This window comes from Rhopilema esculentum, chromosome 9 (genome assembly GCF_057945365.1).
Source record: "Rhopilema esculentum isolate cy_ngs chromosome 9, ASM5794536v1, whole genome shotgun sequence".
Taxonomy (NCBI): domain Eukaryota; kingdom Metazoa; phylum Cnidaria; class Scyphozoa; order Rhizostomeae; family Rhizostomatidae; genus Rhopilema; species Rhopilema esculentum.
Window position 1 is genome coordinate 787,345 of NC_142823.1, and position 27,926 is coordinate 815,270.

Genomic DNA, 27,926 nt, shown 5'->3' on the forward strand with positions numbered 1-27,926 from the left:
TCGAAAAACAGTCAGCCTGAACTCGAATTTACTGGTTCGTACGAAAAAGAGTGTATTGCAAATATATTGCTATAAGGAGCAAGCTAACGACTATAAGAAATAACTGCAAGAAACGGCTGCGAGAAGTTTTCTGAGGTGCGTGAAGTTATCAGAAGGGTGTGGTCGCAAAAAATATTTCGCAAAAAGATACTCATGGATGGTCACTTTTTTCTGCGTGAAGTTATCAGAAGGGTGTGGTCGCAAAAATTATTTCGCAAAAAGATACTCATGGATGGTCACTTTTTTCTGCGTGAAGTTATCAGAAGGGTGTGGTCGCAAAAATTATTTCGCAAAAAGATACTCATGGATGGTCACTTTTTTTCTGATCGCCCCCAAACAACTTTGTCTAGGCACATCACTGCTTGGGGGCCCTTAGTATAGTGCCTAAAGGTGCACGACGTGTGTTACGCCACTGTTTTCAATGTTCACCATCGATGCTCTACAATCGCTAGACAATAATTTCAGAAGATAACGATAAAAACAAACTGTCATGTATTTGCACTTGATGATGATAATTGACATCCACGCTTATTCATTATATAAGGAACCTAACTGGTGGCCTAGCGCTTGAAGTACCCTAGGCCCTATTCGCATTGCAAATATGATAATGTTTGTCAAACCTGATATTCTCACGCCAATTAAAAAAACTTTTTCAAGATTGACAAAGTTTGTCAGACTTCTGTTCGCATTAGGCAGTTTTCTGAGATGTTGTATTGTTATCTAACACGTTATCAGGTTGCCATTAAGAAATCGTACCTTTTTAAATTGTGACATGATTTCAAATAGCACCCTGGGCTTTTTTATTGGTGTTAACATAATTCTGGCATGTCCGTCGAGTCACCCGCTGGTTATCATAGATTTTCACGAGATTGTGGTGCTCCAGAGCTCTACGACGGAACCTTTGACCAACTAGTCGAAACGTTACAATTTGTCAGATTTCAGATTTTGCTGTTCGCACTCTACCAATTAAACTACTTCCTAAAAAACCCTTGCCGCCTTTGAAGATAGAACAATAAGGGATTAGCATTGTCAGGTTTCTAGATGCAGTGCGAATAGGGCCATATTCTTTGCCAGTGGCGGAAATTGCGGAGTGTGGGGGCACCCTTCCCCAGGTTTTGCCAAATTGTCGGGTTTTTCGGCAAAATTATGCCATTTGCCGGCAAATTTGCTTGCTTTTGTAGACATTGCCCCCCATTTGAAAACTGAACTTCCGCCATTGTTCTTTGCTCTCTAAATATCGAATTGAAGTACTTAAGGTTCCTTAATAGTTTCTTGATTTAACTGCACAACTGGTGCCGTGAAAATAACACATAGTACATTATACTTTTTATTAAGTGTCGTTTGATTCCTAACTCTACGCTTGACTCACTTTTCTCCAAAGTTTGCTTGAAATTTTCTTCGCAGCTGTTGGTTTTCACTCAGACGATGGCCAAATATTTCCTTGCAAAAGTAAACATCACCACTGAAGCCTTGTGGACTTCGATACGAAATTAACACTATCTGTTGAAAAGATCCATTGAAAGAAAGAACAAAGGCAACATACAACGCAGGTTTGATGTTTGGAAACCTCTTGTGCACTGGTGGGAACCTGTCTGGTTGAAAGAAGAAAAGAGTGGTAAAAAAATGTGTATTGGGAAAGCAAATCAATACAATACAGAGTTAACCCTGAGCTTCTAGGTGGGGGTGATTAGAGAATGCAATGGGGAAGTCCCTGCCTGTCTTTTACTTGCCGGGGGATGAGCAAGAGAAAGTTTTTTAATGAGTAAGGCCCTCCTTCCTGGAGTCAAAGAGCATTTGCAGGGGACGAAGTTGCGATACATGCTCTCAGACTACAGGACGGAGGGCTGCCTCACTCATTTGCAGATTTTCATTCGATCATCTCCCCCAAAAAGTACCTCCTGCAGAATCCTGCTCTGCCCCAGTTTTGGCTGTTGGACACCAAATCGAGGCTACACATCACATCCACTTCCCTTGGAGATTAGAGACAAGACAGGTGTGCAGCAAGATGGAGGGGCTCAGAAACTTAATTTTGGAAAACAGCACTGTTCTTGGCTACGCCTTGGCAATACAAGTTATTTTATCTCTTCTTTTGCTGCTTATTGTTTTCAAATACCCGGTTGTCATTTACAGACTATATCAGAGGTATCTATACCAGTATTACATCATTTTTTCGTTATATTGCGTAGGGTACCTAGACTATGACATATTTGAGATCGGGCTGTGGTATCAGTTTCTTTAGAGCATCTTCATTTCATGATGTTACTTGGCAATCATCTCTTATGATAAAACCCCCCAGCTCAAAACTTTGGAATCTAAATGCTTACAACTACACAAAGCAATTAAGTTACACTCATTTTTTATAAGAAACAGGTTATATAAGAAACGGTGTAGGCTCAATTTTTCGAAGGTTAAGAAACAACCCTACCCAAATAAAACAGGTAAGAAACTTTTATACTTTGTAGTTTTCATTTTCCGAGTTGAAACTCGAAACAGTCTTGAAACTGAACATCAAGGTATATTGCAACACTACACTTGACGTGCAGTTTGCATGTTTATTCTCAGTAAATTGCACGCTCGAGAAGTTTCCATTTAAAAATATGTTTTACTTCAACTTGACATTGATGAAGTTCAACAAAGCTTAACTGTTTACAGATCTCAACAAAGGTAGTTATTCTAAGAAACCTAAATTCCTTGATCACTTTGTTAGTTTATCTCTGAATGTGAGTGATCTATTTACTTTACTTTGGAAGCACGTTTGACAAATTCATTACCTAAGAAATTTAAGAAACATGTAAGAAACCTTTGATAGCAAAATGGCCAGAAAATTTAAGAAAATTCCTACCTCAGCACCAGACCTTAGTTTCTTAAAGAAAAAATGAGTGTAGTCATGTTTTCCAACCGGATTTTTACCTATCAGCAGGTCGCCAGATTTTTACATATGGAGCTCCATCAGAGCAAAAATAAAAAATATGAAGTCTTTTTTATAGGTATATTTTCATTTTTGATACTAGGAAACCTCATTTTTTTCCTTTAGATATATCATTTTCAAGGCAGGTTTCCAGAAGAAAAAGATAAAAGTATCAGACAACTTTGAGTTTGAATATATTGAAAGGGGAAATGCAAAAGATCATGCCATATCATTGCTTCTTGTACATGGTTTTACTTCAAGCAAAGAAAACTGGTGTTTAATGGCTAGCTTTATCCCCAAGAGAATACATATTGTTGCTTTGGATTTGCCTGGCCACGGAGGGACAACAAGAAAGCTGAAGGATGATGTTTCAGTGCCAGGTTTTGCAAAGAGAGTAGAACAGGTGAACATATGTATATTGTTTCTACTTCTTAGAAAATTGATTATAGATTTTTATTCAAATTTCAAACTTTGGAATAAAGTTATGCCAGCATTTTTTTGTTTATATTGCAGGCCTTTCCTGGAGATGCGACCTATAGTTGCACCAGCGCAAACCCCACACATAATAGATTTGCGAGGGCTTTTTCCCACCCGCCCAGTTTTTCAAACCAATATTCTCATTTCATCTGCGCATTTTAGCTTCCCAATGTTTGTACTACTTATGGCTAAATATATGGGTGTCAGTAAATAAAGAGAAAGAGGTCTTGAACATCTATGTGTTTATCAAATGGTGTTATAAATGGGAGATTTCTGTTTCCTTATATAGCACATGTTAACAAACCATTGTATTATCTGCTAAAACTTGCAATAGAATAGGAAATGTGTTCACACAAAAGGAAAGATATGTAGCGTGATTAATGCTGCCAATAATTAAAATGAGAAATGCTACACCTTGCTTTCAAATTCGAGACAATTTCTTTTCAAGTCACAACATATAAACTAGGCATTCCCAAAAAAGCCACATTTGACCTGCAAAACCTAACAAAACTTTGCTATGTTCCAAAACAAGTTATGTCCCTCTTCTGTCTCGTTTTAAGGAGTGGTAACACAAAATTTAAAAGTAGTAATACACACAAAATGCCTTTTGAAAGTGAATAGCGTTAAAAGAATTGGCAATGTAATGTATTTTTGCCTTTGTAAATACTCAAATATAAAAACTAACAGCAGTTCTGCAAGGGCTAAATAGCACATGCAGCCAAACTTGCAAGGGCTTTTTAGAGCTCGAATTGTTTTTTCCCAGATTGTTAGTAGATTACTTTGGGTGCTTCAAGTTTTTTCAGGGTTTTTCCTGCTAAAGATTGTTTTGTAGGGATATAAACCTTGGCATTTTGCTAGAATATCTCTAGCCTATTCACTTTTTTGCACAACTGGTTTTGGTTTCTTAATAACTTTGTCATTTTTAAAAGATTACAGTCAAGCTGTTTGGCTTATAATCGTAGGAAACTCTAGTTAAGTATAATGTATTGTTATTTCTTTGGCTTCACAAACAACCTAAAGAGCAGCGAATGATGATTTTAAGATCATTCCTTCATATTGCCCGGTAGTTTACATGTTGGCAAAAGAAAATTACAGACAACCTAAAAACCAGTTTAATCGTGTTATTGTTTTGTTAGATAAACATATATACACTTTTTATTCATTTATTCTCAAAATACCATATAATCAGGCCTTTTCATTAAGAAATTTTTGCAAAGGCGACAAACTGCCCCCGTGGATCAGCTTACAAGGGCGATTGCCCATTCAACATTATTTGTTTAACAAAGTCCTTCAGGATCTGAGGAAATTAGAAAGTATTATCTACCTAACTTTTGATTTTCTTAGTGCACGATTACTGGCAGTTTGTAACCAAAATGTTTGATGTAAAGAGAATATATGTTTAGTTTGACCAGCTACATAAAAGCATGAGATAAAACTTTAAATCAATCAAAACCGCAAAACCACCATCCAGAAGTTCACTGTTTTAAAGTTCCTTTTTAGAGTATGAATTATAATCAGATTCCAACTCGGTTGAAAAATTCCCCCCTTTGTCCTCCCTTATTCCATTATCTATGTTTTCAGATTCTTTTGGAGCTTCAAGATAAAGTCTCTTTCTTGGAGGCTCCTCTCCAACAGTCTTTCAAATTTTCCTCCAAACGATGCATCAACAGCTTTTTTTATCATAGCATTTCTTTCCATTACTGACCAGTTCTTATCATTGTGGCTTGTTATCAATATTGGTTGTTCCCACTTATGAGTAACTGACATTCGATATGGGGGCCATCAAGATTTATGAGCAATGGACTTTGGAGTAAATTTGTCGCTGATTACGGAAACTTGCAATTTCTTGGACGGAACAGCAGAATTCTACACATTTGCCGGACACAGATATTCTCAAGGATAATGCACGGGATATGGAATTTTGGCCTAAATCAACCGGAAGGCGGATTTCTACCTCCCATTTCGAAAGCACTCATGTTCTAAAAATCGGACAGCTAAAAGGCCTCAAGGGAAATCCTTAAGATTGATGTGAAGATATGAATTGAATAATAGTGACAACAACAATGGCATTTGTTGCTTAATTTAATTGTCTTGCGGGCAATACATATTTTTGCGAGGGCAGTCAGAAGCCTGCATCAATATTTTTGCGAAAGCAATGGCAAGGGCAATCGCCCACGTTAAACGAAAAGGCCTGCATATGACCTGTGCAAACATAACTTGTGAGCTAACTAACTAACTTCTATCAAACCAAGGCAACACATAAAGCATTTTAATAGCAAGCAATTAATGATTGAAAACATAACATTGGATTACTGTTGCCATTCTTTGCACTTTAAAGCATTTTAACAGCAAGCGATTATTAAGCCTTGAGCCTTTAATAATTTAAAACATAGCTTTTGATTACAGTTGCCATTCTTTTAAAATCATCAGACTAGTTTGTAATGTCACTAGACTATCTTGTTTGTTCTCTTATATTAAAGGAGGTTCACCTACAGACCCCTACACACACAATGTTCTTAGGTGTTATTACCATGTTTCTCTTTCTGCCCCCCCCCCCATCAATCTTGATATTAGCAACATATTATAGGTAAGAGAAACTTGAAAATTTGCCAAATGCATGCACAAGGTGATGCCTTTAAAGTTAGCAAAATGTTAGCAATCCTTGCAGAAAGTTCTATCAAAAATGAGGGATATACAAGATGGGTCACTTACATTGATATTACTCTTAATCACATTACAGTTTGCAAATGCTGTTGGGTTGAACAAGAAGAAATACCATGTGGTTGGCACGTCTCTTGGTGGATTTATAGCTGGTGTCCATGCTGCAATGTTTCCGAAAAATTTAGCATCTGTTATGCTTGTATGTCCAGCTGGCTTTAATTCTCCTGTTGCAAGTCAAATGGTGAAGGCTTATGAAAAAGAAAATAAAATTCAGTTGTTGCCAAAGAACAATGAAGAGTTTGTAGCAATGATTAACATGCTTGTACACAAACCAGTCAAGTTTCCAGACATCATTGTTTCTGGGTTGATGCAGGCAAGACTGCAAGCTCAGGACTTCTATGTGAAAGGTAACACCAGCCTTTGCTGCATGTAGTAATAACAGGCAGACTGGCGTAAGTTAGACTCATATATATTGGATGTATATTTTCTAGCTAAGACAAAGATTCATGGCCCAGTTCTTTTGGTATAAATGCTATTAATCATAAAGTCAGATTTTATTAATTTTTGTGGGACTTCTGAAGTTCCTTATAAAGACAGCAACACATTGGTCTGACTTTTGCAACTAAACCAAGATATTTATGCATATTTTCACCTCTATGCAGGTACGCTGGAGCAAGGGGGCTGTATATGTAATCTATCTGTGCTTTAGCTGACAGCATCCAGATGTTCAATTGTGTTGTCTGATTGGGTTTTAGAATTCAAATTTTGGCTTTTCCTGATAGTTTGTCATTTCAATTTATTTGTAATAGAAGACATGGAAGCTAGACTATTTTTTCTTATCCTAAGAGATAAGACTAGATTCAACTGAAAGTCTTCGTTCATCAGTTTTTAGCAGATATGTCTAGACATTTACTCATACAGCCCAAACTGATAAGCTAGTACAATGCTTCCACATTTTGATTATCAACAACCGAGAATGTGCCCTTGTAGCTATAGTTACAAGGGTCATTTCAAGTACAACCAAAAGGACAGTTTTAAGGAAGAAAATGACAATTTTATTTAATTTTAAGGCAACTTTTTTAAAGCTCTCCTTTTTTCCAATTTGCATGTTTTTTTCATATCTTTCTTTCCTTTTTCCTTGTTAAAGGTTGCGGACTCAAAAATAGAGTTTCTTTTCAATTTCTTCTTGGAGAGGGGTTTCCATTTTGGCCATAAATGAGAGGGAGTGACCTGCTGTTCTCATTATGATCTTAATTCTGCTTTTCTTTATATTTCATTTTTTTCAAACTTATTTTTATAGGAATAATCAGAGCATAAATATCTTTCTTTGTAACCTCCATCATTCTTTAATCTGAAGCTTCATCTTCTTGTTTTTACAGTGTTTGAAGGTCTTATAAATGAAAATGAGAGATATCTCCTTCAAGAAAAACTACCAGACATCAAAACAAAGACAATGATTGTTTGGGGGAAGCATGACAAAGTAAGTTACGAGTTTAATTTTGCAGAATAAAATTGCAAGTAATTGTCAAGACAAATTTGTCAGCACAGCTGAGAAAGAAAACTGACATTTGACCAATATGCTTCTAGAATTGATATTCTAAACCAAAATTTTCAGTGCTGTTATGTAACTGCCAAAATAGAAATTTAGACATAATTTTGTCTTCATCAGCCATTTGTACCCAGGGAAGGATGGATATAGGAACAGAATGAAGAAATATGTGAATTATATGTACCTAAAGTGATTTTATACTACACTTACGTTCAAAAAGTATTGGGACGAATTCGATAAACGAATTATGGCGTTCCGTTGGATTCGGTTTTGCAACGGAAACTTTTTCAGATTTGGGCAGTCTTTCTACAAATAATCTAGGCCTACGTTTCCCCAAAATGGAATAACAAGTTAGGAAAATGCTTCAACTTATGAAGCATAACCAAGAAAACAAAGGATTCTTTCGATTTTCCTGATTATAACAACAAAATATGCAGAAGGGTTGTATCGCCTAACAATGGCAAAGTCACATGACCTTCCAAAAATTTTAGAGCTGTCCAAACAAATACAACTTTTTAATTTCACGTTTGCATAACAAAAAAAATTATCAAAGAAATTATAAAATCAAACTTTTAAGCTTCAAAAAAAGTTTACTTCATCGACGAAAATGCTACAATTTTATTAAATTATTGCATTTATTCAAGCTACTTTTAAAATTGTGTAACATTCAAGGAGAAGCCATTGAACTCATCGTTGATGATTAATTTTAACTTTGAGAGAGCATTTGTTTTTCTTATAACGCTGGAAAATTTGTATTTTTCATATCTTTATAGCCATGTTTTTGCTTATGTTCCATTATTTAGCTTCTTTTTACATGACAACATGATGTCTGGTAAGGATTCAAACCTATTACTTCGCAGTTCCATCAGTAAAGAACTGTCGTCCCTCGGCATCGTAAACTTCTTCGGTCTGCCAACCCTTGGTAAATTTTTTACTGTTCTTGTACCGAAAAACTTTTTACACACCAGAAAAGCTGCACTCATTGAGCAGCTGACAATTGATGCAATGTCATGAAATCCATTTGCTTTATTTCAGTAGAAAGCAATTTGTATACGCTTCTCTTTACTCAGTTCTTGAGTTTTCAGAGCTTCCATGTTTTCGTCTCGAGACCTATATAAATTTTATGGTCGATGATTTTTTAATTTTTTGGCGTACATTAAAAGGCTTCAAAATATCAACAATGTCTTGTGAAAATTTCATGGAAATAACTGCCGTACTTTTTTAATGAGAAAGATTTTAAAAAAGTCTTTCCGAATTTGTTGCATAAAATGTCTTCGAAGTTTCGAAGTGTGTCCCAATACTTTTTGAACGTAAGTGTACATTAGGATTTCAATTACGACCAAATAAAAGTTACCAAACAATGCCTTGTTTTATCTGTCCCAAATTGGAGTATGGAAAAGGAAGCAACAAATACTTTACTCATCTGTGAGCAAATTACTTTTTATGTAAGAGCCCCGATTGCAGCATTCTACAGTGGTAAAATGGTTGAATTGAAAAAGTTTATTTTTCTTTTGTAATTGAGATGCATGACTTTCTTTCATTATCACTATGCTAGATAGCTAATTTTAGTTTAACAAAAGTGCATGCTTGCTTTTCCTTCCCAGGCCCTTGATGTTTCAGCTACTGAGGTCATTAGAGATATACATCCTGAAAGCCAGATTGAAATTTTGGATGATTGTGGACACAGTATAGCATTAGAGAGGCCACGAAAGCTAGCCACACTTATAACAAGGTTCTTAGAAGATTGAACTTCCTTACAATAACAAGTACTTGTGCAAATTTTCAAGGATTTTTAGGACAATGATTTGGAGAATTGTTTTAAAAAATAGGTGACTGCTTTCACATTATTGTAATTCTTTGTGTTCCCGATTTTTGTTATTGATTTTCAAACATATACTTGGTGAGCAATAGTATTACACAGTTCAACATTGATTGGTGATAAGTGGCTACAGCACTGTAACACGGTCATTGAAATGTTAAACACCTTTGTTAAATCTTTAGGCATCAGTTTGGCAGCACGGAGCAAAATAAGTTATGAAGTCAGTTTGAATTTCGAAAAAAATATTCTTTTCAAAGATTTGAATGTTACTTTTCAAAGACAGATTTAAAGCTTCAAAACTTCTGTGAAGCTTACAAAAATTTAATAAAAAGGGTTTCAAACAAGCTTTATTGAACACAACATGATGAAATTTATAAACAATTCAATAGCTTTTGAATTGCTTCTATAGGTAGAAAAAATTTTATCAGTACTGCCATTTAGAAGCCTGATAACCAAACCCAGATTTCACCAACGGTGCAATACTTCTGCTTACAAAGCATATAATATTCTTTGCAACTCAGAACAGTCATGTTCTTTACAAAAATTAGTTTATTATTCATAAAATATAGAAAAATTTACCAAAATCATTTTCTTATTCATATATTATGTAGAAAACTTATATGTTGCAAAGTCTGTATTGATCACCATTCACAATCAAATTCTTTTATAAATCTTTTATTGATCCTGTTGTCTCTTGGTAAAAAAATGAAAATTTTAGGATAAAAATCAAATTAAAACCAATGCTTTATAAGTCAGTTTAAAGTTTAAGAAAATTGTCTAACCTCAAATAGAGGAAGAGGCTGGGCATAAGCACCCTTCCCTAGGTTACAGGTATCAAGGGCAAACCTGGGTTAGTTTGATAACGATGCATGTGTAGCACAAAATCTTGAAAGTGAGGATAAACAAATTGCCGCAATCAACATGTATATTCTTTGTGAACTTTTCAGAATACAATAAATCAACTTTAAAAATGAGTGCAGGCTTTGTACAATGAAAAGACTTCGCATTCATGCTTTGCTTTGTTTTGCATTTTGCACCATTTCTATTACTGCACATGCATCATGAAGAAACTAACCTAGGTTGGCCCCAGGACTAGTGTACACTTCACTTTATCAAATCTAACCCAGGTTTGACCTAGGGCAAACTCACCTTTCAAGATGGGTTGACTAATCTGGGGCAAGCCTGGGTTTGCGTTTACATTACAAAAATATAACCTTGGTTAGTTTTCGTCTGGGGCAAACCCAGGTAAGTTTGTTTTGTGTAAACAATGGCTTTAGATACCCTTTTTATGCATACCTCTGTGATTATTACAACAAGGCTGGCATCCTTCCTTCCTTTTCCAGTATTATGTGAGGAGAATGATGCCTAAAAATTATTCATTGATTAATTATGCATAATGATTCATTAGAGCTTTGAGTTATAAATTTCACAAATATCTGACATGCTAGGGTTTATTACTTAGCACATTTAAACAAATTGCCTTAAAAATAGGAGCTGATTGTATTAGCTCAAGGGCAGTCCCATTCAAACGATGTTTGATTATTACCATTAATTGATTACAAACTACATTATTGTGAGTGACAATAAACTGAATATGTATGAAAATGTATCACATATTTTTTTTTTCTGTTTAGCATAGAAGATTTTGGTTCTTGAGGAAAACAAAAACTTTCAAATCAATTGTTAATCATTTTCTCAACCTTTTTACCTGATGAGGATCATTTGATACATGTCCTTGCCATGAAACTCTGCTGTTTAATGTAAAGTTTACGGTTTCATCCAAAATTTCAAATGAGATATGAGCAAGTGACTTTACTTTTGATACTGAATATTTTTAATTGTTTACTGTAAATCGTAATTGTCAGTACAGGGTAAAAGGCATTGAAGGCTAATCATGTAACAAGTTATGGGATAAGTTGCCTAACATTTTCAAGAACCAGGCCTCACTTCACAAAACTCAGAAAATGGGTACTTGAAATTGATCCCAAGACAAAAATGCAGTTGCCTTCATTTATTTCTTACATATACCATTACAAGACTGGACACAAATGGAAAGATATAATATTCTATCAAAATAACCAGTCAGCATTGAAGACTTAGACAATAAACAAAGGTAATTATGTCGTCAGCAAAAGAAGGGAAAATGATTCAATGAAATAAACCATGTTTCAAATGATTTACAAATAGTTTTGAATCAAACTTTTCTCTATTAGATAGTGTATAAGAAAATACCATATGTACCCACTTGAAACAAAAAAGCAAAGAAGTCATGTCGGGTGTGAGCTTTCCTAAAATGAAATAATTTTCACGGAAAAGTTTTGTTAGTGGCAAGGGGCCTTTCTAACAATAGAAAGCTCAAAAAAATGATAATCAAAAAGATCTATATATATAAATATATTTATAATTTAGAAAAATCATGCAGCTGACTTTCAGAATGTTTTCTTTTTACAAGGAAGATTTTTGTTAAGACATTACAGTGGCAGAAATTATGGATGCACGGGGGCTCAAGCCTGAATTTTCACCACTGTGGCATTGTTAACTGAACTATCTAGAATGGACAGAAAAATGTCTTTATTTCAGTTTATCAATCTAACAACTAAGCCAGTTTTTAGGAGCACAAAACTGGGAAACAAAAACACTGACAGCAAGTCTATTGTTCCACAAAGATAGCCAGACGTGTATTAAAAGATTGAAAAAGAAAATATGCTGACTGAGCAATTAGACATAAGGAAATAGTTTTCTCTAAAAATGGAAGAGAAAGTTAGAAGTTTTGAATGACCATCATAAAATTATGGTAAGAATAAAACCTTGAGTATCAATTATAATTTTTGTTCAATCGTTTTAAAAGACATGGTGGTTTTTTCCTTGCAACATGGAATAAAGGGAATCAATTTCACATCAAAAGTTAATTTAGGATCCTAACTGCCAATAGACTGCCAGGTTTTGCACATTTGAGAAGACTCTTAGGCGACTCTGTAGGTAGGCAAAATCGGTTCAACTGGCTTTTTTGTTGACCATAATATAGCCCGGGGAAAAGTTACCAAACTTGAAGGTAATGTGTCCATGTCATCGTCCAAAACGGGGGTTTTTAGAAACATGTGATTTTTCATGTCATTGTCCCAGCCATTACGGTTGTTCTGTTTATCTATCCTGCTGCGAAGTTAGCTTTTCATGTGAGCAGTTTTGCATCGCAAGAATACTAATCAATCGCAAACTGTTATTTTGATGGGTGGCTTGACAAGTTGAGTATACGCAGTCCTTTTATATGGACAAAATTACCTTTAATACAAGGTTCCAATAAGTCACTATTTTGCTAAATGCAGAAGAAAAAACATTGATCAAGAAGTATTAAGTTTTGAATTGTAGGTTTACCAATTATTTGGCTTTTAGCTTACATCAAAAATGCGAGAATGATAATGTGGTGCAGAAAAGCAGACCAGGAGTGTATCCAAGTCAGCTTTTAAGTTTATGTTTACCTGCATTACAAGGGTTGAGTACTTGATATATATATAAATACATCTTGAATATTAATTTAATATAAATATTAAAGGCTCTTGCACAAAGTAAAATGCACTGTATTTGGTAGTTTCATGCAGTTTGATAGTAGGTTGGTTTTAAAAATATATATATTTGCATAAGAGCCTTTAAGCTATTTTCTCAAAAAGCCAGCACCCATACAAAATTTAAAGACTCGTAAGCAAACTTTTCTGCATCAGTTAGTTTGAAGCAAAGATAAAACTTAAAAGATTAGTAGCTTGGTGGTTGCTCAGTGTCTTTTTTCTTCTCATCTCCAACTCTCTCTTGATCTGCATCTTTTGGTTGGCCCCGCTTATGCTGAATAAAATTGTAGATTGCTTCAAGAATGAATAAGCCCATTGCAATGAGACCGAGAACAGAGCCAGCATGCACCTCCCATTCACTGTATTTGTTTAGCGTGATTGCAGAACATATAAGCAAGAGAAGTGCTGCCAGGGAACACAAAATCATCTGTGTAAAACTAGCAATCAGGAGCAGCGGCATCCGATGGTACAGATTCATCACATTCAAGATTATGTGAACAAACAAAAATATCATTGCTGAAAACACAAAAAGTTTGGTATCAGTAAATGAAGACAACTGTAATTATAGCCATACCAAGAATATTTATTGTCATAAAAACTCTTTCCAATTATTTTGAAAATTTATCTTATGAAAAGATCACTCGGCTGCTTTATCAACCCAGTAGTTACTTTTTGTACCAGTGTAAAGCTGTTTTTTTCATTTTTACATCTAATTTAATCGTAATATTCATAAACATTTCCTTATACTATAAAATTAGAAACATTTAAACCTAGACTAGGCATTTTTGTAAAAACAGGTTTTGACGTCATTTTTGACACATCTTTGAAGATTTGGTTTCCCCGCCAACTCTTGTTGCGGCCATTTCAAGCTAATATTGATGTCGAAAATCAATTGAAGATTAAAAGGGTACTCAATATTAGAAATATTGACCCTATGAAATATGTTGCGCCCCTGTGGATAGGCCGGAGAGCCGGAGAGTCGATCTCCAACGGTGGCCACCTTCTGTATCAAAACTGTGCAGGCTTGCAAAACAACGCAGATGCTATAACAGCATATAGAAGCAAATGAGCAGTTATTGTTCATTTTCATCAACCTCGACTGAACAGACGTTGGTAGATAATAAAGTGTTTATACTTACTGGCTGTGGTTACAACAATAAAAAATTTGATTGCAGTTGCATTGACGGCGGAGACACTTGCCATGAAAATCAGGCCTAACACAACAACAAGAAGCTCTAGGCATTTAAAAATACCCAGTGCTGTCCTAAAATAGCCAAGGTTGCAACATCGCTGAACAAAAGTTTGCTGTCCTTGAGTTCCACTCTCCATTTTCTCCCACTATCTAGCGAAATTACAATGATCTAGAAATGAGACGACAACACTTTCCAGTTTCACCAACAGTTCTCTCACTGTCGTTGACATGACACGCCTCTCCTCCTTCGCAGCATTTTTATTCTGTGTTGGTAGAGTCGAATGGGTCATAAAGTACTAACCCAAAATATAGTGTAACAAGTGAAAGAATCGAGTTTTGCTTATTGATTTTCGTTGTTTTCGCCTTGTTCATAGATTTGATTAAATGGTATATACTATTTGTCACATAAAAGCAGTTCGTTCTTAAAAAAGGGACTGTGCAAATATAGCTAGATTTCCTTGTCTGGTTTGGGTTATGTTTAGTCAATGGAAAGAGTTGCAAATGGTCTGTATCGTATTTTTGAGAGTATTGTTCATTAAGGATAGCGATTTGATTGCAAACATCAAGACAATGCAAATTTGATTTTCTAAACAGAGTTGGCTAAGACAATCTGGATGTTGAGCTGAAATTAAAGAAAATGGAAAAAAGAAATTCTTCTCAAAACAAGTGGTTCTAGTGAAATTAATTATTTTTAAGGAGTCTGGTGTGAAAAATTTTGAGATGAAAGATTTCTAACATAGTGAGCGAGCTATTTCGTAAACAGGAGCTGTCAAAGTTTCCGGCAGGTTATGGTCGCATATAAAATCGTAATGCAAGCATTAAAGTTGGTACCTGTGGCAAAGGCTCTGGGGAGGCTTGGGGGACTGATGCCCCCTACTTTTACTGACATTGTTCTTATTCTGTCCCCCAAGGACGTTTGCGATCATGGTTTTCTGTCACTCTCTATCTCTTAACAAAGTTAAAATATTTAAATCTCTTCTGCCAGTATTGAGGTCCGTTTCAAATCTCGTAATGTACTTCTACCTTTGTCTTCCTCTAATTCTTTACACTCTATTTTTCCAGTTAACACTGCGTTTTCGATTCCTTCAGATCTCATCACAGTTCCAAGAACTGCAGCTGTATTCTCCTTCTAACTCTCATTAAGGAATCCAAACTCCATGAAATTTATTGTTAAACTAAAACTTTGGCCGTGGCTTAACAGAGCAAAGTAGCAACAGGTTATCCCTACAATCTTCCGAATACCTTCTTCATACTTCAAGAATTCTATAACAAAAAGCATTTTCAAAGATCATCTTAGAAAGTCTGTCTAGTCTCTCCTGTGTGTATCACAATCTATTACGTCTAATATTTCTTGTTTCCATGTCTTTGTCTTACAAAAGGCACTACAGGTTTCATTGTTTTCAGAGTTGTATCTGGCTTTTATGCCGAAGAGGGTTTTCAAGATCCAATTTGCCGGCAATTGGGCAAGTCAACCTTTTGATCCTTTTTATAGTTCATAAATTCACTGAAGAAGAATCCTTAGATGCAAGAAAACTCCACATTTTCGCAAAGAATTTTACTCGAAAAGGAAGTGTCACACACCACACGCCCCCCCCCAAAGCTACAGCCCTGCTTACGCCCCCCCCCCCAAAGCTACAACCCTGCTTGTTCTCTACATGATCAATGCTGCTTACAAAAGTCTACCATGTTTGAAATTATAATCCCAACAACTTCTTAATTTTCTTTGAAAGCTTTATCAGATTGTTCTACTGGTCTTGTCATGCGTCAGGAGTAAAGTAAGACCATGACATCTGCTATCAATCTACAAAAACAACGCACTGTATTCAGAATCTTTTGAAAGTAGAGTTTATTGGATATTTTCTCCTAAAAGCCTTGAAAATGTAAGGATTATCAACATCTCAGCTGCTAGATCTTGAAAATTGCGAAAGTATCTAGAGTTGAACGATAAAGAAACGAGGCGAAATGCATTCTGCTATCAACTTTCTTGTGAAACAACCGTCGCTGCTTAAATCTTAAGACCAAGAGAAACTGCGAAGGGGCCCCAGGGGCTCAACGCTCAACCCTTTTTAAAAATTCAGGGAGATTTTGCGGGGCTCAGCCTCCTTTAACAAGCGAGCCCATGTTTGGTTGGATGAAGTCTGTAACCCTTTATCATACTGTAGACTTTCTGTGAATGAGCAATTTCTTATCAATCTTTTTGAGTAAGCGACTAGTTAAATGCATTCATATACACAACAGATAATCTTTAGCACAAACGTCGGCATATTGGGTGTGGTCGCTGGTCTGGATGTGGTTGTGGTTTTTATAAGTTGCCTGCAGTACAGCCCCCTCCATACATTTTATGACATCACTCTTGCTTACGAAAAATCTAAATGCAGAGCTATAAATTGCTCTCTTTAAATCTACAGTCTTTGGTTCTGAGCAGTGCGACAAAATCTCTGAGTTTAACTACAAGTAATAAACAAGAATAACAGATAGAGTTTTACTTCAATCCCAGCTAATCAACAGTAAAAATATGTTAAAATAACAAAGCACCTATAGCAAAAGCTACGTAATTATGTGTCAGTGTCGGTCCGCTCAGGTTCCCTGTTAATTGCTTAGACCGAGGGGATTCCATTTATATACTAAAATGGGTACGGTACAATATGATGCTTTAATAACGATCAATGTAAGTAAATTGTACCAGGAAAATTTTTTTTAAAAATAAATAACGACGTTTCGAGCATAGCCCGTCATCAAGTCAATTTTAGACATAAAAGGCATGCGTGTGAGAAAATTCTTATTGAATGAAAACTAAGCTGCCTACATGTACAATAAAACATTAAAGATAACTAATCTGTGCTTTTCGATCAAATGAATTTTTAAAAAGCTATGGTTTGTTCTTTACACTGTTAGTCCTGTTATCAGACAAAATATTCTCAAATGAAAGTTCAGATTGCTAACCCGCTAAGCCCAAATTCGTTGTGAAAGTAAACTTACAGAAAGTAGACCGAGGGGCACTGTAACTTTTGTATGTGTGATGTGAATATGAGGTGCGTTGTACAACAAACATGGATGGGGTAAAATACAGAGTTTTAGAGCGTTTGAACCCAACTTATGATTTTGGCTGTCAGGTTCTCTTATGGTTTCAACACAATTCTTGCTCGAAAATTTTCTGAAGATTGTTCTGCGTGAAATGTCATTGCACGATACTATTCTTTTAAAATATAACCATGATTATATTATTGAAAACATTTCTCCCATGTATTCCGGCTCTTTTTACAAAAGACTGCTGAATGGACCCACATTGAAAATGCCCAAAGTCCATTTTTAGATCAAGATTTTTGGGCTAAAATTATGTTTCAGGCTCTTGTTTTTTCTCTCTTTCTCTTTCTCTTCATTTCCAATATTTTATAATTATGTGACTGTTTATAAATTAAAATTCCAAATATTGAAATAGGAGAATGGAAGACGTTCGTCAAATTAAAAACTTTGTAAAAACTTCATATTTTTTGTTGAGGGGGGGAGGGGTTGCTGCATATTTTCCCTACAAAAGAAATTTGAAATGCTTGGAACTGGCCCTCAGTTCCCGTAACACTAAAATACTTCTTAAGGTGAGCTGTTCCCGCTTAGGTCCTTGCTTAGTGTGTCCAAAAGTTCACCGACGTGTTTGCCTAACCTTGGGGAGTGAGGCAACTCTCCATTCTGGACTCAAAGAGCATGCGCTAATTTTTTACAACACACTTCCGATATACACACTAGCATCTCACAAGATGAGGGTATCAAAGCTTCCCTCAATGCCATCAAAAATCATCGTGGAAAAGCTACCCTGCTGCATATAAAATGCAACAGATGGTGATTTTTATTCTCAAACATAATTATATTGCCTTTACACTCTCTTTTTATAAGAACACGAGCTTCAAAATTGGTCAAAAGTTGAGAACAAATTAGGAACAAGCTGAGGCTGAGCTATTGTAAAATGTAACTTTGAACAACGTTTGATCTCAAAAACTAGGAGTTGTTGCCATCTTGAGATGCTTCTTGGGAGAATATTCAAGGATGGTGGCAAATGAAGGTTTTCTCACGCACTTTGTTGGCAAATGAGGCCTGGACACCTCCCTAGAGCGCAAAGCTAGCAATCGCACTGCTTATACCCTATAAATTAAAGAACAAATTAAGAACAATTCAGCCTCAGATTTTCGAAAAAAGTAAGAATAACCCGAGGGGCAAATCACTCCAAGAAAATCTCGTCCACGTTTTGTAAAAATCCTATTGTTCTATCTAAAAATCCCCCGAAATCCTTTTGTTTAAGGAAAAATCTCGTACGCTATTTGCAAGAGTGAAATGCCCCTCGCAACAAACAGCCTGAACTTCAATTTGCTGACTCTTATAAAGAAGAGTGTAATGGTAAATTTCATTAACCTCTCTTAAGGCACTGGAATGGGGAAACCCTTTGCCCCAAATTATGCCAACATATTCATGACAACAATAGAACAACATATCTTGAGCAATGCCCCGATGGGGCGTAGTCGAATATTTTGAAAAAGATTTATCGATGACATAATCTTCATCTGGCAAACACAAGCTTGAAAACCTACATGAATTTATACAATAGACCCTATATCATCCACAAAAATAGATATAAAAATCGTATATAGTCGACGCTCTTCTTAAAGTTATGCTTCTGGTTACAGTCAAAGCAAATTTAGACCCAAATATGCAAAACTATTCCATCAAACCTTGATCCAAATAGCCCCCTTTACAGTGTCTTAGTTTTCTTGCAAGCGGTGCTTGTTTTTTTAGTATGGTTTTTAAATAAGATACAAATATCAACCAAGGGAGCAACCATAGAAATGGGTGTAGCACTTAAGGTAAAAGGAAGTCAGAATAAATTTAGAAATCTATTCCACCCATCCCAAGATCACGCTGGCAATTTCTACTTGTGTCACTGGTAGTATGTATCGGTAGGAAACATTTGCCCTGCAAAAATCAGTTTTGCCCTGCGAAAAGGTCCTATTTTCGTGGTTGTGGGGGGGGGGGGGGGGTGAACCACCCCCCATACCCCCCTCAAGTGACACCCCTGTCAACATACTGATTTATTGTGTAATTTACCTTTGTGTTATAGAATTGATGAGTATCTTGAGTAAGTTGAGTTGTCACGAGTTTTTTGTACGAGTAGGAGCGTAGTCTCTGATAAAATTGATCATGGAAAATTGATACAACTCTGTTTTTTGGGTTTCACTCTGCGGTTCGATGAAAGCATCCTTTTGAATCAGTACAAGTCAATACAAAAACAAATAAATAACGGATGACGAGAATATGATTTTCTATGGCTCAATTATCGTTTTATAAATAAACTTAAGATTCCATACGCACAATCTTATGGCAAACACCACGATTGACAGATATGAAGCTACATACATTTATTTGAAGTTCCACCAACACACAAAATTACATCATACGTTCAAAAAGAGATTTAATTTTAGGTATTACGTAGTATGATGTGCACACTTTTTGATGAGAATACCGATTTTTTTGCTGAGCCTCAATATTTATAATTTTTTAAAATTCTTATTGAATTTTTAATCATTCTTAAGCAATACAAGGTGAAATTGAGTCACAGTAGAGTTTTATTGACTTCACGGCCGGATACATCTATTTCAAAACATATAGCGTTAAACTCGCACTTGTTTTGCTTCTAAAAAAAATCAAATAAACAAAAAATTAATTCTAAATGAAGCTTGGTTTTTTAATCGCTCAAATTATTCTTAAATTTGAGCGATTTTGTGTCTTAATGTTCTATTGACTGCATTCTTAGTTGTAAAACGTGTGTATATTTATTTGAAGTTTCACTAACGCACAATATTACATCATAAGTTGAAAAAGAGCTTCGATTTTCGGTTGTACGTAGTATGATGTAATCTTTTGCCATTACAATTCGATTTGAAATCTTTGACGTCATGTATTGGACACTGACCTTGTAATACCTTGTAACCGTTGCGAAGAAGATTGCCTCGTTTTCAAACGAATTCTTGGTAGCAACTTTGCCTAATCCTTTGTAAGTGAAAAGATTGCGAGGATGTTGCATAATATATTGTACCTACATGTATTCCAGTCGTTCAGCTTTTTTAATCAACTTCGCATTTTCGAAAGGTGAGAAGAGCACGTTTTTGTTATTATTCATTTATCATATCTTTCTTCAAGAAACATTTCTCTGAAGTAAAACCTGTTTAAAAATGGCGAACATGAAGAACTTGCGCGCTTAAAATTTCTGTCATTTCCAAAATTTAGACAAAATAGAAACTGTCATAAAATATTGTGCACTTGAAAAATTAGAAGTCAAATAACATTATGTTTTTCAAAATGTCTTTTTGTAGATAAAAATGATAGAAAAACGTATTATTGTTAACGTTTTATTCAGCAATTTTATCATTTTGTTAATCTTTTTCAATGCAATTTTATGCACATTGGCAGTTAGTATATGAATGACTTGCAATGCAATAGAAAGCAACCTTGAAGAAGAATAAATGAAATGAAATATCCTGAGCAACTCTGTTATATAATAACAATGTTTGATATCAGTTATGCAACTCGGAGGTTCTCAACTCAACTCAAATAAGCCCCTAGTGGAAAATGCCAAAGGGGTCGGCAACAATGTGCATTGCTTCCTGACAAAATTTTTGCCAAGATCCCAGTATGAAAAACATGGCAGCTGCACACTAAAGATAATTTTTAAAAATTATCATTGCACACTTGATAAGATTGGTATGTTAAGATTGGAAAAATGGCACTTTGTTTTATAAAAATCATTGAATTGATGTTAAGGCTGGCTGTTCTAATGTTTTCCAAAGCTTCAGGCTAGATTGCTCTTAATTTTTTTGCAAATGATTAGGATATCCATGTGGGGCACACCAATAAATGCTGTAATTTCAATACTGGCCAAGGTCCTGAGATCATTTATGCATAAAACTATGACCCAGTCAGAGTAGAGACTGCTATGCACAGGGCAGCAAAATCACAAGTAGAGAACTATTTAGGATCAAAGAAGGAGAACTATTCAGGAATCAATAAAGACAGCACAAAATACTAGACAATCTAAGAATTTGATCAAAACTTGGTTCCTTGAAAACCAGTGTGCATGCTCGTTTTGCAGTAAATGAACTCTCTTATGCAATCCTTGAAATTGCTTCATGTTAGTCTTAATTAGTGTATATTCACTATTGTAGAAACTAACATTAAATAATCTACAATACAATACAAAGTTAATGTTGAAATTAGGCAGAGACAGGCCTCAAATCACACTGTTTTCAAAATTAAACAAATCTTCAACAAATCTTCAAAAAGTTCTAACAACATGAATTTTTCTATACAGACTAATTTATGCATGATGATTTCAAATCTAAGGTAAATTTTTGACAAAGTTATGCAGATGGCGAGATGCATAATCAAAGATGAGATATGGGATCTGTGAATAGGATTTCGGTGGAACTTTCAAAAATCAAGTGATTTGGTGCATACCTGATTAGGGACCTGATGCACAACTGCAATAGAAAATTTTCGCAACTGTTGCAAATGAAACCAACTTTCCATACTGGACAATGAAAATGTAAAATTTGGTTTGCAATATTTTAGTGTGCATTCCAATGCTGAGCTTTTCTATGCAATACTCTTACAGCTAGTGATTGCCTGCCCACTGTAATTTTGTGCAAGTTGATGACCATACTGAGAGTAGCAAAATTTCAGTAAATGTTTATGCAGTAGTCTACATTGACAACTACTGCAAAACAGGGATAGGCATCAGGGGCTCTTTTTAGCACCCAAGTATCCATTTATATGGTGAGATCTTTCTATTCACACAGAGGCCTTTCATATCAAGATGCATCAGTTTTGCAGTCGTTTTTCTTCCCAATTCCATTCATTTTCAAGTTATGTTATCACTGAGATCTATCTCTAATAGGCTTAGATTTCAGGAGAAATTAACCAGCCTCAAGATTTCCTGAACATTTTCTTTCAACTTCCTATGCTTCTTTTAAAGCAAAAGCAGTGCCTGTGGTACTCGACTATTGCACCTGAGGTCTAGGGGGCTGTTAAGACCCAACATTGGCATCCAGGAAAGTAGTGGCAAATTTCTCGTAATTTTGAGTCATATTGATAGTGAAACTTTAAAAGTATGATAAATGATAAAGAAATGTATATCTACCATATAAACCCAAGTCACAGGGGTAGCCAAAATTTGCACCGAACAACCATCAGTGACTTTCAGTGTCTTCCAATCAGTATGCTCAATCATGTTTTGTAATGAAGTTAGGAAATGAGTCAATGATGATAATGCTTATGAGAAAATATCATCCTGGAACTCTCATTGTAGAATCATACTTGTTCTGAATGGCGAGTTAATAATATGAATTGGAAATTTCAATATTCATTGACAGCATTTATTAACATTAATACCTTGCTTGATGTCACATCTCTGATTTGTTGCCATATGATCAGGACCCTAGGATAAAACTCAACCATGTTTGGTTTGTTTAGTGTAAGCTTAATCTAAACCTGTTTTCCCTCTGGTTGAGCAAATCCATTTCAATGTGCAGGTTCAGCCCGGGCCACACCTGGGTTAGTATGCATGAACGCAATTTGGCTTTTTTCCATCAAAACAACAAAACTGTGCATCACATGCATTTCGCCATAGGTTCTGTTTACACTGATCAATTTCCTATTATGTTTTAAAATTAAATGAGGCACAACCTGGGCCAGTTTCATCCCTAGGCAAACCAGGATTAATTATTGTTGTATTTTTATTTGTTTCTACCTAACATCCAAAGGTAGTTTTTAGGACACTGAGAAGCTTGTGCTTATCAAACAGTGTCCTGGTCCTTCCTCTCGATGTGACCACACCTTGTGATGTCTATGCCTGGAATTGCAGAGAGCTGGCGACTCTCCTCATTCTAGGTGAAAGTTTGGTCATGCCAGGGACTTAAACCACAGACCCTTGGGTCTGTAGTCAGCCCACCTAGGCTTCTGGGTTTAGAATGCAAGTCCTTTTAACATCTTTTAAACTACGTTAATGTTTGCATTGTGGAGGGACTATAATATGAGCTTTTAGAACTATTGCTGGAGCTTTTAGAATCAAGCAACCGAATTTCTCTCCTAACAAAATCTGCAAGATTTCTTTGTTTGCATAGGCACAGACTTAAAGGGGCTCAAGGGCTCACCCCCTTTTTAACTTGTTACGAATGCTATCAATTCATTATGGCCCTGGCAATTCTGCTTATAGTTTAGTCATTTTAGATCATGAGAAACAAGTAGAAGGAAAAAGTAATCTTGATTATCCGAATTTAAATCATACACATTTGAAGTTGCAACCAGGGGGTCATGCAAAGTAAAGGAGAGAGAATATATAGCCAATATGAATTAAGACTTATTGGCAAAAAGTCACTGTTGTATTTTGTTCTGCGAAGGTTACAACATGGTGAAGGAAAATACCTCCACTAGAATTTTGATGGGGAGAGAGCCTGCGCTCTTGTGGCCATATCTCAACCAATGTGATACATATTTTACTGATTTTGCACATTTAGAGGTATTTCATGATTCAAAATTCAAAATCTTTTAAACTCTGTTGTCTTTCATTTTGGAGCTCCCCTCCCAGGGCTTCCAACCAAAGAGTTTTTTCAAAATATTTTGTTATGGGTTTTAGATTTTCCCTTGACCCCCCACTTTTCAACCTGTGTCAGAACCCATGCCTCCCCTGGTAGAAATATAAGTCCTGTTGGAACATAGTTTGTCAGTAAACTATAGAAAAATTGGCATTTTTTCTATTCCCTGTACTTTTCAAAAACTCAGAATTAAGCCAATAATCTTTCTTGTTACAAAATATCATCATCTAATTTTTATTGCATCTAATGGTATTTTTATTACTATTTCAGATTTCATTCAGTGATTATCAATGAATCAAAAAGCTGTCTGTTGTGTTAGAACACTTCAGAGACTTCAGAGAAAGACTGTCCACTGTAAAAGATACTTCAAGCATTTAGCTCTACTGCAAAATCTTTTAGAATTGCAAAACAAGGAAAGGAAGTCGTTGTCCAAAAGCTTTTGTTCGCATTATTCAGTTGCTCATTCTCAAAAGTTATCAGCCATGGATTCAGACAGTAAAATTGCAGGCCAGACATTTCAGCCAGATCTGTCCCTGGAAGGTGTGCTGGTAGAGAACCATATCATAGGCGTAGCCCCCTTAGATGGAAATTTAGGAGGAAAACAGCTGGGAAAGTCAAAGCGGAGAAAGCCCAGGAAGAAAAAAGTTAGCAAAAGCGGACTCAATGATTCACCCCTGTCGAAAGCCTCAGTTGACCCAAGTTTGGATAGCCCGTCATGCAATAAAGGATCGCCTGGGTTAGAAGCCTTTGTACAAGCATCATCAACACCAACAGATGATATGTGTAACTCAGGCAAATCGAGCAAAAGCAGGTCCCAGAAAAGGAATTATCATAGCGAAACAACACCAAGCAAAGGTGGCATTCCAAAAATGAACTGTAATGAGTACTGGCCATTAGCACGCGTCGAGGAAAGTATAAAAGAGGGAACAGTTATTGCAGGAACTTTCAGAATCAGCCAACGGAATTACAGCAATGCTTACATTACGTCTTCCGATGGAGATGGGGACATCCTTATAGAAGGTTTTAATCATAGAAACAGAGCATTTCATGGGGATATCGTCGCTGTTGAGAAAATGGAAGAAGAGGAAGGTCTTAAACGCGAGGTACAAGATATAGCAAGACGGCTGGCCCTAGAAGTTGGCAACTTGCAGATAACAGAAGAGAACATAAAGAAAACCGACAAGAAGCGCGGGCGAGTTGTTCGCATATTGGAGAAGAAGCACAGCCGAAAATTAGCTGGGATGCTGAAGCAGTATAAAAATAATGCATTTGGCTTTGCATTATTGTCTCCACAGGACAGTCGCTTACCAAGGCTGATGATATCTCTCAATGATTGTCCTAAGGATTTTCTGACTAGGCCACAGGACTTTGAAAATGTTCTTTTCATGGCTGAGGTCACAGACTGGAAGCGTACGAATGGGATGGCCTCGGGAAAGCTTATCAAGGAGCTAGGTGCAAGTGGGGAAATCGTGCCAGAAACTGAAGGTTTCTTGGCTGAATACAGCGTAGACGATTCAGCATTTCCCGAAGATGTTCTTGCCTGTTTGCCTGGTGAGTTCCCATGGAAAATTCCTGATGAAGAATATGCAAAGAGACGAGATCTTCGTCATGACGTCATCTTTACAATCGACCCTGCAACAGCAAGAGACCTCGATGATGCTTTGTCAATTAAACAAAACGAGGATGGTAACTTTGAGGTTGGAGTACACATTGCTGATGTTAGTTTTTTCATTGAAGAAGGGAATGCTTTAGATAACGCAGCAGCCAGCCGAGCTACAAGTGTTTACTTGGTTCAGAAAGTCGTTCCTATGTTACCACGAGCCTTGTGTGAAAATCTTTGCAGCTTGAACCCAGGCGAAGATAAGCTTACATACAGCGTTATTTGGACAATAACTCCAGATGGAAAAGTTTTAGAGGAATGGTTTGGGAGGTCAGTGATTCGATCATGCACTAAGCTGTCATACGATCACGCCCAGCAGATGATAGAAACAGATGATCCGAATTCACTTGACTGGACGCAATTCCCAGAGATTGGTGGTTCGTGCAAACTCACTGATGTTTACCATTGTGTTCATAATTTGTACCAGCTGTCTCTTCATTTGAGAAAAAGGCGTTTTGAGTCTGGTGCTCTCGCTCTGAATCAGCCCAAGTTGACATTTACATTGGATCTAGAGACTGGCTTACCGAATGGGTTTGGTATGTTTCTTGCGAGAGACAGCAACCGCCTTGTGGAAGAATTTATGCTCCTTGCTAACATGGCCGTGGCACATCGCCTTGTCAGGTCAGTGCCCGAGCATGCGCTGCTACGAAGGCACCCATTTCCCAATTCCAAAATGGTAGACGACCTGCTCACACTTTGCAAACGTTGTGACATTGGGCTAGAAACAGGAACATCAAAAGATCTTAATTCTTCACTTGAAAAACTGAAGAACTCTGATCTGCCTAACAAAGAAGCGATCTATTTTGCGCTAATCTCTCTGTGTTCAAAGCCGATGCAACTGGCGAAATATTTCTGTGCAGGAGAAATCGAAGATGTCAATCAATATCGTCACTATGCCCTCAACGTTCCATTATACACACACTTCACCTCACCAATTCGACGCTACCCAGATGTTATAGTCCACAGAATGCTAACAGCCGCTTTGCAGGAGCAGAAAGTCAAACAAGGTGTGCAAGAACTTAAGAAGGTTGCAGATCATTGCAACGACAAAAAGACCTCGGCTAAGAAGGTGCAAGAGCTAAGTGTTTTGTTGTTTTTCAATGCGTACATTCGTGAAGCTGGAGAACTTCGTGAATCGGCCGTTATTGTAGGACTGCTCGACAGTGCAGTGGATGTTCTGCTGTTGCATTCTGGGTTTGTGAAGCGAATATACTGCAATTCATTGCCATTGCACAAATGGAAAGTCTCGAAAGAGAGCAAGGATACGATGAAGATCTATTGGAAGGATGAAAACGAGGCTGAGTTAGAGGCGGACGAAAAAGGAACAATCAATAAACAAAAGACGAATGATGGTGAAGCTGCTGGTTCCACGATAGGCCTAGAACAAACCCTTCAAATCTTTGACAAAATCGAAGTTATATTGAGGTCAGAGAAAAAGGACAGATCTTCTTACACAGTCAATGCGTACATTCCAAGACCAGAGACATGAACAGGAGTGCCCAAGATTGGCAACACGTATAAATATGTCAAAAACTGTCTAATACATCATTTGTGTTTGGAAATTATTGTCACGCGTTTGCCATTTTAGAACTTTATCAAGCGCGTTGACGTTGTATTTTTAGTGGGAGAGTTTTAAGAACTATTTTAACCATCTCTGTCTTTTGATTTATTAGCTTACGAAAGAGAAAAGTCTTAAATTTGTTGTGTATCAAGTAATAGTTGTGCATTGTTGAGAAATGGGCCGGGAGTAGTGAACAGGGAGAGTGGGGAGTTTGCTTTGACTTGTGATGATTTAAAGGGCCACCAAATCCTGGCAGGCCCTGTTTTGCAACCTAAATTCTTCCAGCTGTTAAAAACGATTTCACTGCAAAATATACGCAATTCCTAAAATTTCTAGACCAACAGAAAATATACTTTGCCATTAACAGACCTTTGCCTATTAAAATTAAAGCGTCCGCAGTTTTTAAGTTTGTTCAACCCCTGTACAGCCGTGTATGTATTGGAGTGAAGTTCCCCAGGACCGATTCTTTAGGAACATATCTACACGCAGCGTAACATTAACAGCTGACTTATTTGCTCTCAAAGTTTAGAGACACGTGTTGTGATAAGTTTTAATATTTTAGTTGAATTAGTGAGATAATCTTGTTCCCTAAAAACTGCGTTTCGCTTCGTATGGCTCTTTTTTTTGGAGATGCAATACTATGCATCTAAAAATTTGCGTGCAAGTTATGAATCAAAGTAAAAAATCCGTTCATGATAGTTTCGTTCAAGAATAACTTTTTGGTTTTATAATTTCCGAAAACCATTAATATTGAGTGCAAAACGAAGCAGCGAGTAAATTGAAAGCTGTAGTTTCAAATCAGGATATGAAACTTCTTTCTTGATTCGTCAGCCCTCGCAGTTCACAGCTACGTAATCCTGTCACGTCT

The 27,926-nt window shown here is 36.4% G+C and overlaps 3 protein-coding genes across 3 annotated transcripts; 2 read left to right on the forward strand and 1 right to left on the reverse strand.

The window, feature by feature from the left end:
* The first annotated feature begins 1,934 nt into the window (after positions 1–1,934).
* LOC135688932 (monoacylglycerol lipase ABHD6) lies at positions 1,935–10,237 on the forward strand. Its single transcript, XM_065205999.2, has 5 exons — positions 1,935–2,181; positions 3,074–3,350; positions 6,165–6,492; positions 7,465–7,565; positions 9,239–10,237. Exons 1-5 carry the CDS (start codon positions 2,045–2,047, stop codon positions 9,380–9,382), a joined length of 987 nt encoding a protein of 328 aa, XP_065062071.2. The 5' UTR covers positions 1,935–2,044; the 3' UTR covers positions 9,383–10,237.
* Positions 10,238–11,570: 1,333 nt separating this feature from the next.
* On the reverse strand, positions 11,571–14,447 carry LOC148959524 (uncharacterized). Its single transcript, XM_089110041.1, has 2 exons — positions 14,153–14,447; positions 11,571–13,529 (listed from the first exon to the last, which is right to left on the reverse strand). The coding sequence occupies exons 1-2, from the start codon at positions 14,340–14,342 to the stop codon at positions 13,201–13,203; spliced, it is 519 nt and encodes a 172-aa protein (XP_088966167.1). The 5' UTR covers positions 14,343–14,447; the 3' UTR covers positions 11,571–13,200.
* A 5,762-nt stretch (positions 14,448–20,209) lies between these two features.
* Positions 20,210–27,860, forward strand: LOC135689007 (DIS3-like exonuclease 2). The gene is made up of 2 exons (XM_065206104.2): positions 20,210–20,337; positions 24,108–27,860. The coding sequence occupies exon 2, from the start codon at positions 24,128–24,130 to the stop codon at positions 26,984–26,986; it is 2,859 nt and encodes a 952-aa protein (XP_065062176.2). The 5' UTR covers positions 20,210–20,337; positions 24,108–24,127; the 3' UTR covers positions 26,987–27,860.
* Positions 27,861–27,926: the final 66 nt, after the last annotated feature.

What these genes read in the sequence shown, in the direction of transcription:
- LOC135688932 (XM_065205999.2), top strand. Translation starts at nt 2,045, where the DNA reads ATGGAGGGGCTCAGAAACTTAATTTTGGAAAACAGCACTGTTCTTGGC. An exon ending in ATTTACAGACTATATCAGAG is followed by an intron (nt 2,182 to 3,073) that starts GTATCTATACCA and finishes TTTTTCCTTTAG; the next exon opens with ATATATCATTTTCAAGGCAG. An exon ending in TTGCAAAGAGAGTAGAACAG is followed by an intron (nt 3,351 to 6,164) that starts GTGAACATATGT and finishes ATCACATTACAG; the next exon opens with TTTGCAAATGCTGTTGGGTT.
- LOC148959524 (XM_089110041.1), bottom strand. Translation starts at nt 14,342, where the DNA reads ATGGAGAGTGGAACTCAAGGACAGCAAACTTTTGTTCAGCGATGTTGC. An exon ending in TATTGTTGTAACCACAGCCA is followed by an intron (nt 13,530 to 14,152) that starts GTAAGTATAAAC and finishes TTGTGTTTTCAG; the next exon opens with CAATGATATTTTTGTTTGTT.
- LOC135689007 (XM_065206104.2), top strand. Translation starts at nt 24,128, where the DNA reads ATGAATCAAAAAGCTGTCTGTTGTGTTAGAACACTTCAGAGACTTCAG.